The 16,057-nt window shown below is 53.5% G+C and overlaps 1 protein-coding gene across 2 annotated transcripts in view; it reads left to right on the plus strand.

Annotated features, from left to right (window-relative positions):
* The window catches only part of SARDH (sarcosine dehydrogenase), a 76,803-nt gene that overhangs the window by 56,463 nt on the left and 4,283 nt on the right, over positions 1–16,057 (plus strand). The window contains exons 18-20 of one of the 2 annotated variants that reach the window (XM_090022192.1): positions 9,823–9,985; positions 10,838–11,006; positions 11,253–11,388. In XM_090022192.1, coding sequence (XP_089878318.1) covers positions 9,823–9,985; positions 10,838–11,006; positions 11,253–11,388 — 468 coding nt within the window. The remainder of the gene's footprint in view (positions 1–9,822; positions 9,986–10,837; positions 11,007–11,252; positions 11,389–16,057) is intronic. The other variant, XM_090022193.1, reaches the window with a different exon arrangement.

The raw sequence follows: 16,057 nt of genomic DNA on the forward strand, positions 1-16,057 counted from the left end.
TCTCTCCGGAGGCACCTCCTCTCGTATGTAAGGTATATAATAGCTCCTAAGCCCTTTCCTGCACAGCCACAGGCAGGACAAATGAGCCGTGGAGTTGACTGTCAATCCAGGAAGCATCCCCTGCCGTGATCAATACAGTGGCTGACTTGCTTTCTTGCTGTTCCCCTAATGAGGTGGCACCTTTGTATGGAGAGCATGTCCCGAGTGCTCATGCACCTCCTAAGCAGATTTCCATCCTCCATGACTCCTTGCACCCCCCACGACAATGGTTACGGGAAGCAAGCTCCAGAGTACAACTCTATTGTCAGGAAGCTCAAAATACATTCACGATACCTTTTGTGTTGCTTCCCCCTGCTCTCCCTCCCAGGTCTTTTGTTGTTCGGGTTAAAACACCTCCAACCCTGCCTTTAGCTCCCCTGGCGTGGCTTCTGTTTTAGAAATGCCTTCAGAGCAAAGTATAAGTTGAGAACAAAACCCGAGGAACAAAGGTGCCAGTCTCTTTGAATGCAACCTAGTGATTATGGTTTGTTGCGGTGCAGACAAAAGTCTCAGTGTTCGTGTGTCAGCAGCTGGCCAGCGAGAAGCGGAAGGAGGCAGGCTGATCATTATTAGTCTGAATTGTGCTGGGGCCAGGTAAGCACCTAAAACAAAGGTGTTTCTCTCGGCAGGGCTGCAGTATGTGGCTTGGGCAATAGCACGAGATACCTCTGAATCCCCCAACCGATGTTTCTTTGCAAATCCCGGCTGATCCGGGTTTGTCACAGTCGGCATGAAATGCATGGGGGGGACGTTTCCAAATCTTCCAGCTCGGACATCGCCTCGCCCTGACTTGTCTTGCTCCGTGGGAGCATGTGAGACCCACTGACTCCAGTCCGATTTCTGCTCATGCAGCCGGTGATCACTAATGACCTCCAATAATGAGCAAAAGCCATTAACCTTGGCTGCTTAGCTGACTGCAGCAGCTGATGAACACCTCTGCAATCCCTGGAATAGGATGAGGCTTATTAATAGGCTCTGCCGTGTGTGTCCTTAATAGCAATCAGCAGAAGCTGGTGGTCACCTCTGCGGAGGGGGCAGGAGACAGCCCTCATCCCCTCAGCATCGGGGATGTGAGCTAGGGAGACGGCTGACAGGCTGAGCAAAGGCATGTGGTCGTTCCCACGAGATGAAAGGTAGCATGGCTGTCATCAGCCTGGACAGGATGGGGTTAAAACTCCAGGGTGGCTGAGGTTTTGGGAGTGATAACTGCTAAGGGTCTAGAGGTGAAATAAGAACTGCTTTCTATTAGGAACTAAACACAATAACATTTGAACACACGGGCAAGTGGCAGCCGCAGTCAATTTTCTTGGCGACTAGGAAGCCAATTGACTTGCCAGAGGGGACGCCCTCGCTAGCACTAAAACAGAAGAGCCCTGGGGCCCTATACGAGATGCAGGGCACACTCCCTCCCCTGGCAGGGCTTCTCGGGGCCAACCCCTGTGCTTTGTTTTACCACCCCGGTATCCCACCGATGCAAACACTGTCGGGGATGCACCGACTCGTCCCACGTTTCAATCAGCTGGGTTCTGCGTTGATTTGGCAGTAGGCTTTTGGCTACTCCTATGTGCTGTCCCTGACTTAATTCCCCAACACGGCCACGGGGAATGAGAAATGAAAGGAGCAAACAGCACTTAGACGAACAGCAGAGTCTGTTCTTTTAATAGGAGTACGAGTAAAATCCCCTTCTCGGTTATCAGTGGGGTTGTCCCAAGGCTTTGGCCAGCAGAATTTGACTAGTTCTCCCCTTAAATACCTTTCAGGAGCCCTTTGCTCAGTTCATGCTTGGAGCTTGATCAAGGTGAGTGAGACGCTTATGGCTAAACTTCACGTGACACCTAATGCTCCCTCCCTTTTCTTGCTTCATCTTGCTTCTTCTGAATACTAATTCATTACTGTATACTTTTATTGTACTACATCCAGCCATGTACAAAGGCCGCTGCTGAGATCACATCCCTGTTGTAGTAAGAGCTGCAGAAATGCATAGACAGCCCCTGCCCCTAAAGAGACTATAATCTGCACAGACAAGATAGACAGAATTTGGGAGACTCCCCAGACATCTCAGGCTAATTGTGTTGGTCCAGCAGTCTCTTCCTGGCTGGAATAATGTTTGTGGCCATCTCACAGCCATGGTCCGTGATCCTGCATGAAACTGTGAATTAGTCTCATACAAGAAAACACTGAAAAATGCAAGGCTTTCCACCTGGGGAGGAAAAACCTGCAGCATCCTTATAGGCTCGGCAGTGCCACGCTGGCCGGCGCTACGAAAGAAAGAGACTTGGGGGTCATCACTGACCACAAGATGAACATGAGCCTGCAATGCGATGCTGCAGCTAGTAAAGCCACCAAAATGCTGGCGTGCATCCATAGATGCTTCTCGAGCAAATCCCGGGACGTCATTCTCCCCTTGTACTCGGCCTTGGTGAGGCCGCAGCTGGAGTACTGCGTCCAGTTTTGGGCCCCACAATTCAAAAAGGATGTGGAGAAGCTTGCAAGAGTCCAGAGGAGAGCCACGCGCATGATCAGAGGTCAGGAAAACAGATCTTACGATGACAGGCTGAGAGCCACGGGACTCTTTAGCCTGGAAAAGCGCAGGCTCAGGGGTGATCTGATGACCACCTATAAGTTTATCGGGGGTGACCACCAGGATCTGGGGGAACGTCTGTTCACCAGAGCGCCCCAAGGGATGACGAGGTCGAACGGTCACAAACTCCTGCAAGACCGTTTCAGGCTGGACATAAGGAAGAATTTCTTTACTGTCCGAGCCCCCAAGGTCTGGAACAGCCTGCCAGCGGAGGTGGTTCAAGCACCTACATTGAACACCTTCAAGAGCAAATTGGATGCTTATCTTGCTGGGATCCTATGACCCCAGCTGACTTCCTGCCCTTCAGGCGAGGGGCTGGACTCGATCTTCCGAGGTCCCTTCCAGCCCTGATGTCTATGAAATCTATGAAAGAAAAATAAAGTTGGCCTCCACCGTGGATCTTGGCGCACCGAAAGTTGGTCTCTGCCGTTGATCCTGGTGGAATGCACGTGGGGCAGACTGGACGTTTAGGATGTTAGGGCAAATGCATCACTTTTCTGTCTTGACTTAATTGCAACTGCTTCAGAAATGGGCTTTGTTCATGCAAAAGCTTCTGACAATCCTGGAAACCCCGGCTCATGCTCCAGGCGATGCCTCCAAAGGAATAGCTAACGCGCTGCGAAAACAGAGCGCTGCAAAATACAAGGCACCGCGTTCACCCTTGCCACAGGGAGATTCATTTATTCTCCTCTTTAAAGTAAATAAGGGTTGCAACATTTCCCAAAGATGTTCTCATTCGACAGCCTCTCTCTGAAGCTCCCTTGAATGGAGGAAACAAGCACTGAGATTTTGCTGGAGATCCACTGAGGAGCTCCATGAATGACCAACCCCTCCTCTCTACTCCCTCCAGATGGAGGAGACTTCACCTTGGTCTGGCTTGGGACCTGGGGAGGAAAAGCTGCCATTTCAGCTCCTTCTGGGTGATGATGCAGCAGGTAAACTGACACGAGGCTGAACACATTTACATGACAAAAGGCTCCTTCAGACAGCACTTAATTTTGTTCTAATTTTGGCCAAGCCAGGGAAAAGCAGGATGCACAGCACCGGATCTCTGGAAAGGGCAGAGACCGCTGCTTTGGTTTTGGCATTTTAGAGCTACAAGAGCAACGTGGCAATGTCCGAAGTTTGCTCGTTGAAGGGTGTTCAGGACAATGGGGTTTATTTAGCCATCTTCATAAAAAAAAATTGAATCCAAAACAGCATGGAGGTTTAAATGCCTGAAGCTGTGGGCAGACGGGTCATAACCCAGGGGGCCAGGTTCTGACGTCCCCTTTGGCTGCGGATCCGGTGTAACGATGGCCGACCTTTATGGTGGAAGGCCTGCCTTTGTCCGAGGTGTTTGTCCGGTGGGAGCGGGAGACCTTTGGCAGGTCGATGTTTAATGCTAGGGAGCTCATGAGGAATCTCTGGGGTTTTCATTTAGTGTTTAAAGTCATCAGGCCCATTACAGTCTGTCCAGGAGCCTGGGGACTTTGGAGACAGGCACGTCATTCAGGGGACAACGGTAACCAACACTCGCCGAGTTTAAATAATTGCTCTCGGTTATGTTCCATGAATATTTCATCGGCCTAATCTAGATTACCGCAGTGCGTCATGTTAAATTATCATCTCCGGAGCTGGCTCGGATGAGTGCCAGTGACAGCTTCTTTCCTGCGGGCCGTTGCGAAAGCTTGTCATGCTGCATGTATTACTAAGATGCCCCATTGTGTTGCTAATTGTAAGCACATAATTGTATCCCAGAGGTTTGGTGGGTCTCGAGGCTGTGAATGATGCGAACTTTCGAAAGCCGGTCCCTCGTGGCCGTAAAGGCGTTGTGCGGGAAACGTTAGCGCTCGTGAAAGCGGGCAGTGAAGCAGCACACACTGACCGATCGTGGAAGGGACCAGGCTGCCCCTTGCACATTGACTGCGGGCATCTGCGCTGCTTCTGGGATCCTTGCTACGAAGCACACGCCACCGCCTCGCTACTGCTTCACGCGTGCCACGTCCCAGCCATAAAGCAACATAGAGCATCCCCGGCAGACAGCCTGAGAGCGGGTCAAGGGACACACATATGGGATGTAAAACCAGTGACCCCTAGGACTATATGAACATCACCAAAAACTTGTCAAAACTTTATATCTCCGCGTCAGGTAGGGACTTAATCAGGATTTGGGCTCCTTTGTGCTAGGAGCTGTATATACAACTAATACGAGACGCGGCGTGTCAGAGCAGAATTGCTATCCTCAGCTGACATGTGAGGGAGTAAAACATGCGTGACAGATGCGAGTCTGTGATATCATCGGGAATCCTACCTTCTTCCGAGCCCACCCAACATCTTAATCACCGAGCTTCATCCTCAAACCGTGCGTGACTCTTGGTGCCTGTCTGGGCAGCCCTGACTGGCTAGGAAATTATAGGCTGCCCCAGTGTCGCTCCAGGAAAGCACTTCTCTAATGACATGGGGTCCCCTGCCGAGTTTCATCCTTTTCATTCTGTATTAATACAAGGCCTGTTGACCAAACGCCAGGCAGATCAATGTCTCGGGGTAAGAGTACAAGTGTGAAGCAGAGCACACGTCAGAAGTTACTGGACCGCTATAATCGTTTCCTGCTAGGAGACAAGAGATGCTTTGGCATAACGCACGACTGGGCTTTCCTCCCTGAAAGATGGGCACTTAAGCTCAGCAGAAGGATGACAAACTCCCCTCCTTTATCTCCAGCGAGGCCTGCAGGAAGAGGTTGAGAGCAGGGTTTCTGTTTCAAGCTGGGCAAATGAGAAGGTGGAGCCGATTCGGGCAGTTTCAGAATCCAACGCAGCCACCGCCTCCCCGTCCTTGGCGTGACCTGGCCCTTCCTTAGCCTAGCACACGAGTACTTCGTCATCCTTTATGTATTTCCCCTCTCAGCCCTGCTGCTGTTCTTATTTCTCGGATCAGGAGCAGAGAGATTAAGCTGAACCTTTTCAAAGGCACCTAATGGATTTAGGCGCCTAATGGATTTAGGAGCCTAAGCATCACTTTCAGAAGCGAGTGAGGCACTTAGGACCCTACGTCCCGTTGACTCCTACCTGTCACAGAGGAGCCTTGCCCAGGGTCAGGCTGGGGCAGAGCAGGGCCTTGATCCTGGGTTTCTCAAGCTCTCGCCCTGCTCCCCCGCCACAGGTTTGCCCGTCCTCCCTCCCTCCCTTTCTGCTCCACCCGGGAGCCTTGGCTTATGAGCTTCGGTTCATTTCTGTATCTGCCCATGCCTTTCCCCCATATCAGCAAGCACTGCTTCAAGCGCCCTGGGATGCTCTAGGGCCCGTGCTGCCGAGTGCTTTGGAAACAGGCCGGAGAAGCTCTAGGTCAGCAAAGGGCGATTGACTCCCTGTCATTATGCAAAATAAAGTGGTGTCTCGCTGCAAGAGACCTGCGTTTTACATGAGGCTCAAAGCATCCTCTGAGTTTGCATCTCCTTGCCCTGCTGTTGTCAGAGGGTTTGGCCCAGGTTGGAGCTGCTCTTAATAAGCTGTGCTCTCCAGCTGGCTTCCTCCGGCCCACGCTCTGATCGCAACTACTCGGATGCCGTTTTTTGGTCATATTTATAATGGCTTCTATCAATACCAGGCTCTCTTTGCATTTTGGGCTGGGTCAGGCCAGATCCGGAGCTTCGCCTGGAGCAAATGACAGCATCTCTTAATAATTTTGGGATGGCTGCAAGGCATCTTTCGGGATCAGGCAAATATAGGCCTCTCTGTTCCTTTCTTCCCGTTGAAATTCAGCTTTCTCTGGGGTAGAAGTACAAGCAGTTTCGTTGCACGGCGCATTAGGACAGGAAGTAAAGAGTGACATATGCAGATGAAACGGAAAGGTGGGTGGGGTTGGCTTCTTCCCTCTGCTGACTTCCGTTTTCATCAGTATCTCACTGGTATCAGCATCCTCGTGCTTCCCAACCTCTCGCTTTCATGATCTGCACTATTACTGGGTCTGGCGTTTGGGGCAGTTTGCGCTCAGGGGGCCTGGGGGGGGACTGTGCATCTCGGTTGGACCTGGCTTTGTGTGTCTTCTGCCTCGCTCTCCTAAAAACCAGAGGAGGAAATAGCCGCAGAAACGTAACAGGCATTGGCTTTGCTTTCCAGCTGGTTAATGTGGATCATTCTTCTTGAGCAAATGCTACATTTCCCAACCCAACCTTGAAGTTCCTGCTAGTATCTGGTCCTGCCACACTCCTTGCACCACCGCTACGCCCTCCAACCCCACGATGAAAACTACCCTGGTGCCTCTGCACCAAGCTGCACCTTCCTCTCCAGCGGATGGACTCTCTGTGTTTGCCCTAAGATGCTTTTAGCTCAAGGCCGCGCTGTGGGCCAGACCCATTGTGGGACTGGAGTAGAGCTGGAGGTTCTTGCTGCCATTAATGATTAAGGAGGTTTTGGGCAGGTTTGCAGTATGCAATCTGGTCTGGAGCCCAGGGGGTCAGCTCCAGCAAAAAGGGAGAGAAGCTGCTTGTGAGCAAACTGTGCTTCTTGACGCGCTTGTGCTGTACCTTTGGAGGGCTATTAGTGCCTCCCACCTACCAGATGCAAGAGAAGTCAGGCTTCCAGGGGCCTATTATACCTGGCTTTGAAAAGGGGTTAAAAACAGGGACGTGGCCAATCCTGAGTATGACTGCAAGGGGCCTCATCTAGTCCAGCCCCCTACCCACGGCAGGAACATCCCTGACTGAACCGTCCCAGGCCCCAACCTGCTCTTGTAAACTTCCAAGGATGGACATTGCACAATTTTCTAGGCAGCCTGTTCCAGTGCTTGACCACCCTCATAGTCATTTCCTCTTCATTTCCAACCTAAATTTGCCCTGCTGAAGCTTGAGGCCATTGCTCCTAGCCCTGTTCCCCTATGGTCATGGAGAAAAACCCATCTCCATCCTCTCCGTAATCCGCCTTCAGGTATTTGAAGGCTGTTACTAGGCCTATGTGAGTCGGCAGCGATCCAATCCGGAGCTTGGGACCAGGTTGCCAGGAAAGACTCAATACAGACAATCAACTGCCCCAGGACAGAGACAGTCTTGGCACCAGTTTTGCCCACCAGCAGCTAGGGGTGCAGGGCCCCAGACGCCCCTGCACCGATCTCCTCGACAGCTGGCAGGCATCATGGCCTCAGCAGGGGCCACCATCCCTGCAGCTGTCACCCCGCTGCGCCTTAACACGCGCAGTGTCACCCATGGCGCCAGTTTTGCTTGTCCTCAGCTTGAGGGGCAGTTCCCCCCCAAACCCCGATCTTCTTGAAGCGTGGCAGGCTTTGTGGCCTCAATAAGAGCTGCCACCCCTGCAGTCTTCACTGCACTATATTGTAATGCCTAGACATGACATGAGTTTTGCTTTCAAGAATTTGGGGTACAGTCCCCCCCCCCCCCAAACCCCCGCACCGATGTTCTTGAAGCTTAACAGGCTTCATGCTCTCTGCAGCGTCTACCACCCCGGAAAATTTCATCCAAATCAGACAAAAAAAACAAAGTTATAGATGTTTTATTGTTTCCCCATTATACCCTATAGCTGGATCTCGGAGGCAGCTCCAAAGCGCTTCGGGAAGCCGAACAAGGCTGCGCTTTGACCCGGAGGTGCTGCTTTGGCCCCCAAAGCGTCCGAAGCTTCTCCGGACAGCCTCACAGAGCCCTAGCTGTTACCAAACTTTGCTCAGTCATCTTTTCTCCAGGCTAAATATCCCTGCTTCTTTCAGCCATCCCTCGTAAGTCATGCATCCCAGGATCCTGATCATTTGTGTTACTCTGCACTGGATGCTTTCCCACCTGTCCAAATCTTTCTCGAAGTGTGGAGCCCAAAACCGTGTCCAGGTGAGGCATCCCCAGGGCAGCACAGAGTGCAAGAATCATGTCCCTTGATCTCGAAGCGGCACTTCTGCTGATACAGCCCAGGATGCTGTTGGCTTTTTTTGCAGCAAGAGCACATGGTCGACTACAACCCCCTGGCTCCTTCTGCAGTTGGTGTAAGCATCTGCAGGCAAGATGACGGGGGAGCATCCAGGAGGCTCATGCTCTGGTGTGTGACCTTGGAGAAGTCCCCTGACCCCTCAGCCGTGCCATCTGCCCAGTGGGGATTGCCCATCTCCACTTCCTAGCGGTGCTGTAAAACACCTGGAGCTAGAAGGTGCTATTAGAGGACACGGCATCAGGCCCCACCTCACTTTGGTGCACATGGGCCCTTGAAGTCAACCTCATCTGCAGGGTCCCCTGAGCAGAGCCCATCTAGTGAGTCCATTAACTAGCCAGACAGCTCATTCTCTTCTGTATTTCCATGTTCCTGCCGTCACGGCATTTTCCTTGTCCTTCTCCATCCTTGTCAAGAGCCGTAAGCTTGTGGAGGTCCCTAGAACAGAGTGATACGTTTGCGTTTCTGTTAGGTTAGCCAGGTGGATCGTAGAGGTGCAAAGCAACCTCAGTGCATTATCCGCCACCAGCCTGGGAGCAGAGGCCTGAGCAGGGTGCTCAGCGCCTCCCTTGCCAGCTGAGCTCTGCTTCAGCGCCAGGGCAGCTTCAGCCATGATCCCGAGTATACCAAAACTTCGGTGGGTCAGATCCTCACGCCTGGGTGCATCTCACTGAACAAAAAGATGTGGGAAGAAGGGGGAGAGAGTCATAACTCAGCACCTGCTGAAGTCAGAAGGAGGATTTCGATTGACTTTGGGAGCAAGTGAAAGCTATGGGTGGCCGTGAAGTTGGCATTAGCAGCACTGACACCTGCGCTGCAGAGGTACGTTAGCCATCCTGCCTTGATGGGTACGAGGCCCGAGTATTGCAGGCAGCATATGGAGAGCACAAGCACAGTAAGTGCCAGGAACGGATGAACTACAGCTGTATAACAGAGATACAGCTTTCACACAAATATCCCAAGTTATAAAGAGCTAGGCAGAAAAACAGAAATATGGACTAGAAATATGACACCATCCCAGAAAATGCTGTCCAAAGACATTTGCACAAAAAAAAGAAAGCCTGGTTATATCTATTGATTAGGCACGATTTCTTTTTCTGTCGCTTCAAAGCACGTTAGAAAGGGGAGCATTTTTACAGGAGACTGAGGCATGGAGCAGTGAAGCTGCACAGCCCGAGAGCAGCAGAGCTGCAAACAGGATCCAGGTCCCTGGCCCCCCCCCGCTCCGTGCCCCGCTCCCGGGTCCTTTCCTGGGCGGGTACAACCACCCGAGTGATTTTGGTCTCTTGGTCTCCGCAGGTTCGAGCCATGAGGCTGTCGTTCGTGGGCGAGATGGGCTGGGAGCTGCACGTGCCCAAGAGAGACTGCGTGCGAGTGTACCAGGCGGTGATGAAGGCGGGTGCCCGGCACGGCATTGCTAATGCAGGATACAGAGCCATCGACTCCCTCAGCATTGAGAAAGGTCTCCCAAGAGAACCTCTGCATTGCACGTCTCTCTCTGCTTTCCCCCCGGGGGCACGGTGCATGTGAGGCAAGGCGAGGATGCTGGCAAAGAAACATGATTCTGCTTTGTTCCCCCGAGCCTTGCCATGTGCCTGGTTCTTTCGGCGGAAAAATATCTCTACCTGCCTTTGAAAGCTGCAGCCGAGGGCAGCCAGAGCATTGGCTGAACTGTTTAGACTCGGTCAAAGGGTTGATAAAGGGGTGGACACCTCCCTCGCCCTTGTCCCTCTCCGTCATTTTAGTTTGGACTGTGGATTTGGTGCTTCCTGCCCCAGGCTGAGGGCCCGATGGGCCGCAAGACCACCTGCTTTTTGCTCGGGTAGGAGGCAGGAATGGTCTGAGCAAGGCTTTCCCTGGGAGAGTTGCAGCCCAGCCTTGCTCAGAGAGTTCAGAGCAGCAGCTCCAAGGCCTGGCCTGCAAACCGGCGGTCTGCTCCTCTGACTCTTCAGAAGTGACCTGAACACAAGGGGGCTTCAGGAAATGGGCAGTCATCAGACTTTTGACATTTTTCAGGGGATTTTTTTGGAAAAACCATCATTCTTAACAAAGGAGAGTCCTTTGGGGAGGAAGAACTTCATGGCCCAGTTTCACTCAGCTCTGCTGGGGCTTTGTGAGGATGGAGAGAAGTTGCTCCAGAGCGGTGGTGGATGTCAGGTAGTCCAGAAAGGTGCAGGGAGGAGAGGAAAAAGCTTTTCAATGGGGATAAGTGTGGTAGTGACGCCACGTACTTCCAGCTGGTCCATCCGCAGGTTTCAGGAGTTCCCAGGGAACAGCCTGGGAGATCTTCTGAATCCCTCCTTATTCTCTGCAGGGTATCGACACTGGCATGCGGATCTGCGTCCTGATGACACCCCCCTGGAAGCAGGCCTGGCTTTCACTTGTAAACTCAAGTCTGGGATCCACTTCCTTGGACGGGAAGCTCTGGAGGCACAGAAAGCAACGGGAGTCTCCCGACGCTTGGTCTGCTTCACCGTTGAAGAGTGAGCACCACCTCCCCTGTTCTCGGCTTTGGGCTGGGTTGCCCTGCCTGGCTGCGTTCGGTAGGAGTTTTAGGACGGGTGGGATTGTCTGGTCTCATCCAAAGTTTTGCAAACTGGGACGGATAAGCATTGGCTGAGCCATGTGCATAAGCCGGGGTTGGAGTAGAAGGGCTCGTAGCACCCCTTCTTCCGTAGCCCAGGACGCCCCTTCCCTGCTGAAAGTCTGCTGTGCTTTGGGCCCCACAGGAAGGTGCCTCTGTTTGGACTGGAGGCCATATGGAGGAACGGGCAAGTCGTTGGCCACATCCGGAGGGCAGACTTTGGCTTTGCCATCAACAAAACCATTGCCTATGGCTACATCCGGAACGTGGACGGAGGGCCGGTGAGTCCGCTGGGCTTTCCAGGCACAGCGTCATGGCAGGGCTTGTCTGCAAACCCAAGTTACTCTGGCCGTTATTGGCTCAGAAAGATCTCTCTCCTCCCCCAGTAGTCCCTAACTGGATTAAGCAGAGTCAGGAGGCTCCAAGGGGCAAGCTCCCCCCCACAGCCAACACGCTTGGCTCTCAAGCTGTTCCTTTGCGCCGTTCTGCAAGCCAGCACATTAATTGCAACCCTGTCTTAACCCTTCTTGAGGGGCTTCTGCCTGCTAGGGACACAGCAGACCTTTAATTAACTGCAAGGGGCCTTTAGGTAATAAAACAGATGCCCTAATTAACCCACGTGCTATAGACACAGAGATAATGAAACCTACATGAGGGAACATCGTGGTCGGAGGACTGCAGATAAGACCCCAGGGACAATTTCAGCCTCAGACCTATAGCATGTGAGAAAAAATGGGTCTTAAATTTGTGGCTGGCTTGAATTCACCTGACTGCCTCGATGAAGTCTAAGACAGTAACGAGGCCAGGCTTCTTAGCCAAGGGATTTTATGGTCCAGTTCATAGCCCCGAGCCAGTATCTTTCCCCTGCCTACTCCTGTGTCGAGGCTAGAAGGGAGCAGCCTCCTGAAGTGAAACAGCTCCTGTCCTGAGCTATGGAGAGCTTTCCATCCCCATCCACACTCGCTTCCCCCTGGCATCTCCGAGTGTGACAGGCACCCGGGAGCAGATGGAGCCCAGACATCAAAAGGGCTCGGGGAAGAAATTTCTGATGGTTGCATCATGCCTGATGGAAGATCCCCCCAGGCTGTGTGAGAGAGAGGGTGAGCTTCTCTGAGATGTAAATGCAATGCAGCGATGTGAGCAAAGCCTGTGGGATCGTATCTCCAGGGTCAATCCCTGCTCTCTTCTTCCTGTGCGCTCTGTGCTTTGCAATCATCGGCTTCCCTATTAATGAGAGAGGACTGGAGGTTCCTGATGAGATGTTGATTTTTTTGCTAGGTTGCAACCAACCAAGGAGGTAGAAGGGGGAAATGTTCCCAAGGAACTTGGTCCTACTACATATTAGATATATGCAACCTTCATCTGCCGTCCGGATGCTTTACGTGCTATGTAAAGACAGTTTCCTTGACAGAAGAAGTGAAGTGTTGTTCACTGGAAGGAGGAGTCAGACTTTAAAGGGCGTGGGGCACAGGTCTAGGATGAATGCAATGTGCAACGTGGCGTAGCCAGGGGGGTCTTCATGGGAGAGGTTTGCTGAAGGGCTTCACATTGCTATTGCCTGTGTTGGCAGGTCTGTCTTCCCACCCAGGTGCTTTTCACTTGGCACTGGCAGGATGGTATGCAACAAGGAGCGGGAGAAGAGGCAATGAATCAGTGAGAGACGAGAAGTTGGGTAGCTTTTTCTCTCTTCGGCTGGAGTCTGCCGTAGTAGCGTCTGACCGGACCGCGAGATCGCAGCGTGCGGGGCGGAGGGGAGCGGGAAGAGTGCCGCGTCGGGCAGCACAGCCGGGCACGTGGGGACGGAGCTGAGCGCAGCGTGGGAGAAATGCTATGCAAAGGAATTAGCTTAACGAAGCCAGACGAAGCCCCAGGTGGGCACTTTTCAAGGAGGGCTCTGTATGGAAATGGAAACGCTTCGAAAAAATACCCACCCGGATCTGCTCCCCGTTTCACTTGACTCAGCTGCAACGGCACATCAAGGGCAGGACTGGCGTATGGGCGAGGGCAAAATCTGGTCCGTTCTTGGTTTCTTTGACACAATTGATTGCGAAGGCACGGTCTCCATTACGACAGCCAATCGCCCTGAATGCTGTTAGTGAGCGAGTGCTAGAAGAGTGTCAGAATTGCCCCTTTCCAGACTGGAGACTAAGACATGGAGAGGAAACTTGCCCAAGGTCACACAGCAGGGTCTGTGGCAGAAGAGGCATCCTGAGTCCCAGGCTTGTCCTCTAACCCCCGAGCCATCCCTCCTCGCAGCTCACGGTACTGAAAGCAATCACCATCATCGTCATCACGGGATCTCCTCCTCCTCGCTCCCCATCGCACAGGATCACCTTCCTGCCACGTGACGCCGTCGCGACACACGCGGTTGTGATGCTCTCCAGGAATCTCATGCTGCGTGGGGATGTGCCCCTCACCCCCTGCCCCTGCCCCTGCCCCTGCCTGGCAGCAGCTGCAGGTATGCACAGAGCGAGCAGGGAAATAGGCTCCGGAGAAAGTGCACAAATCTCCTCGCTCCACCTGGTGCCGCAGGACAGGCGGAGAGTCCCCTTCTGCCCCTCCCTGGCAGGCTGCGTGGGCCCCATCCTGCAACCGTAACAGCAGCAGAAAGGGCTTTGGAAAGCAAATATCGCTTTTCAGAGGCCCAAATCAATAAGCTGCAGCTCAGACTCTGCGGTGGACATGAATTCATCATCAGGTCGGAGAGTCTCAGGAGCTGCTCGTTCCTCTTTGAAGGGATGCCGCTGCCTCCCTGGCAGGGCCGGAGGCCGCGCAGCCTTCCTGAGAGCTGCCTGGGCAAGGTTGCGTCCTCCCCATCCTGGCTCTGGAAGAGCCGGTCCCCTCCAGGCAGGGGTGAGCGTGGAAGGGGTGTGCGCAGCGTGCCGCCTGGCCCAGACCCAACTCAGGCTAAGTCCTAGCACTTGCTTGCACCCCAGACTACAGTTCGCCTGTGCTTCCCCCCGGCTTCTTCCATCCGGCTTCCCCTTGCCTCGTCGAGTCACGCTCGTAGCCCTGCTAACCTGCACGGGGCAGAGGTGCTCAAGCTAACGAGGCTGCAGGGGCGTATATGGGGACTGCACCCCCCGTTGCTGCAGAGGCAGAGAAGCGAGCAAGGCAGCGTTTCCAGCAGGCACCCACCAGGCCGCGTGATTGCTCTTCTCTCTCCATTCAAACACCCACCATAAAGGAGTCTATGATTTGGCGGCAGCGCGTACGCTGCTTTCAACAGGACGTCTCCCTCCCGAGTCCTCGAAGGCCTTCTCAGGCGGCATTAACCCCAAATTAAAGTGATTGGGGCTGGCAGTCAGGCTCGGCATACGGGCGGTCTCCTTCCATGAGGCCCCCGACCTCATCAGCTGCCATTGTGCGGGGAGCGCCGGCTCCGGTGCCTCCCGCGGAAAGGCATCGTTCATTAAGCAGATGTTAATGCGCAGCCTTAATCTCTCTGCTCAGTGTGATAACTCCCGCCTGATTTGCATGGTAATTGCCGTGGCAGGAGGAAGAGGGCAGCTTTGCAAGCGCGGCCTGCGCGGCTTGGCAGGCTGATGGATGGCACCTCGGAGAGGCTGCCAGAGTTAGGCAGTGGGAGCCCTGCTTGCTGGGGTTCGTTTCGTGGCACGGTACCTCTGCCTTGGGGAGGACTCCACGTTGTGCACTGGGTCCAAGTCTCTTGCTCCTGCAGGCAGCGTAGCACGCGCCCCCTTCCTCACCCTCCTGCACCCCAGCTCAGAGACCGGCATCCGGAGGGGCACAAAATAGCCCATGTCGCTGCTGGAAGAAGTACTGTCTAGCAGCAGCAGCCGACACCAGTCTCAGACCTCGGACCTCTGCAGCCCCAATCTGTCTGGAGGTAGAGATCTCACTCTTCGTTGTCACTGCTGCCTGCAAATTTGTGGCTCTGTTATCCTCCATCCTCCAACCACAGAGCCGAGCTTGTTAGAGAAGATAGATCCTGCAGACATAGTGAAGCAATTCATTGCCCACCATCACTCTTCCCATTGCGAGGCTGGTTCAGCAGTTCCTGCATGCCCATGATTTGCCCTGTGTGAACCTGAATCAATCTGAATCCCATTCAAACCATGTCATGGCCACCACGACGCACCTAAGGGAACATCCAACCCATATCAAATGCACAAGCCATTCCCCTTGAGCCAGACAAGAACATCCCTTAGCTTGTAACAGCCTGGAGCACAGGGCAGAAAAGTTGAGCAGATGTTATTCCACCTGATCTCATAAGAATATGTGGTAAATAGTTCCCCGCAAGGCAGGGAAGTGATGTTCTCTCTGCTTTAAGGGTAGGTAAAAGAGGGATAGAAAGGGGTGACCCAACGTGTCTGCGGCAAAGCCAGGAGCTGGCCCCGGTGTGCAGATGGCGGTGTACCCAATGCACTGTCCTTCCACCCAGATGGATTGGATGGTTGTGAGCGGGTCACCCCAAGCACCTCTCAGTCCGTGTCCCAGATGAATCGTGGGTGCCAGCACACGCTGCCCATACTGGCGTTGTGGGTTGTAGCACCGGAGGAGATGGCTGAGGAGGGAGATGAGTAGGGAAAAAGCAAACCAGAGGAGAGAGAGAGATCCCTGAAGATAAAATTCCAGCTGCTCCTGAATTATTGATGCCTGCCAGGCCGTGGGGCTGTCGCCCACAGACAACCACTTCTCTGCAGCATGGTCCATGTTGTTAACTGTGCTGTGGGTGTCCCGGCTGGCAGGGCTAAAATACCACCAGATCCAAAAACCGTTTCTACCGCAGGAGGCCTGAGTCTTCTGGCTGGTCAGCACAGGGTTTTCAAATGGACCAGACAATGCTCCCAAGCTGAAACAAAGGACAGAAGGTGCAAAACTCTCTTCTCACATCAGCTGGGGCGGGGCTGGGCAGGCGGCCCAGTTCTCGTGTTCGGGGCGGTCCGGCCACGGGCGGGCCACGTTCTGCCAGCTGGTTTGTGCACG

The sequence above is a fragment of the Crocodylus siamensis genome, chromosome 11 (assembly GCF_052110815.1).
Source record: "Crocodylus siamensis isolate JL-2025a chromosome 11, ASM5211081v1, whole genome shotgun sequence".
NCBI classification, from domain to species: Eukaryota; Metazoa; Chordata; order Crocodylia; family Crocodylidae; genus Crocodylus; species Crocodylus siamensis.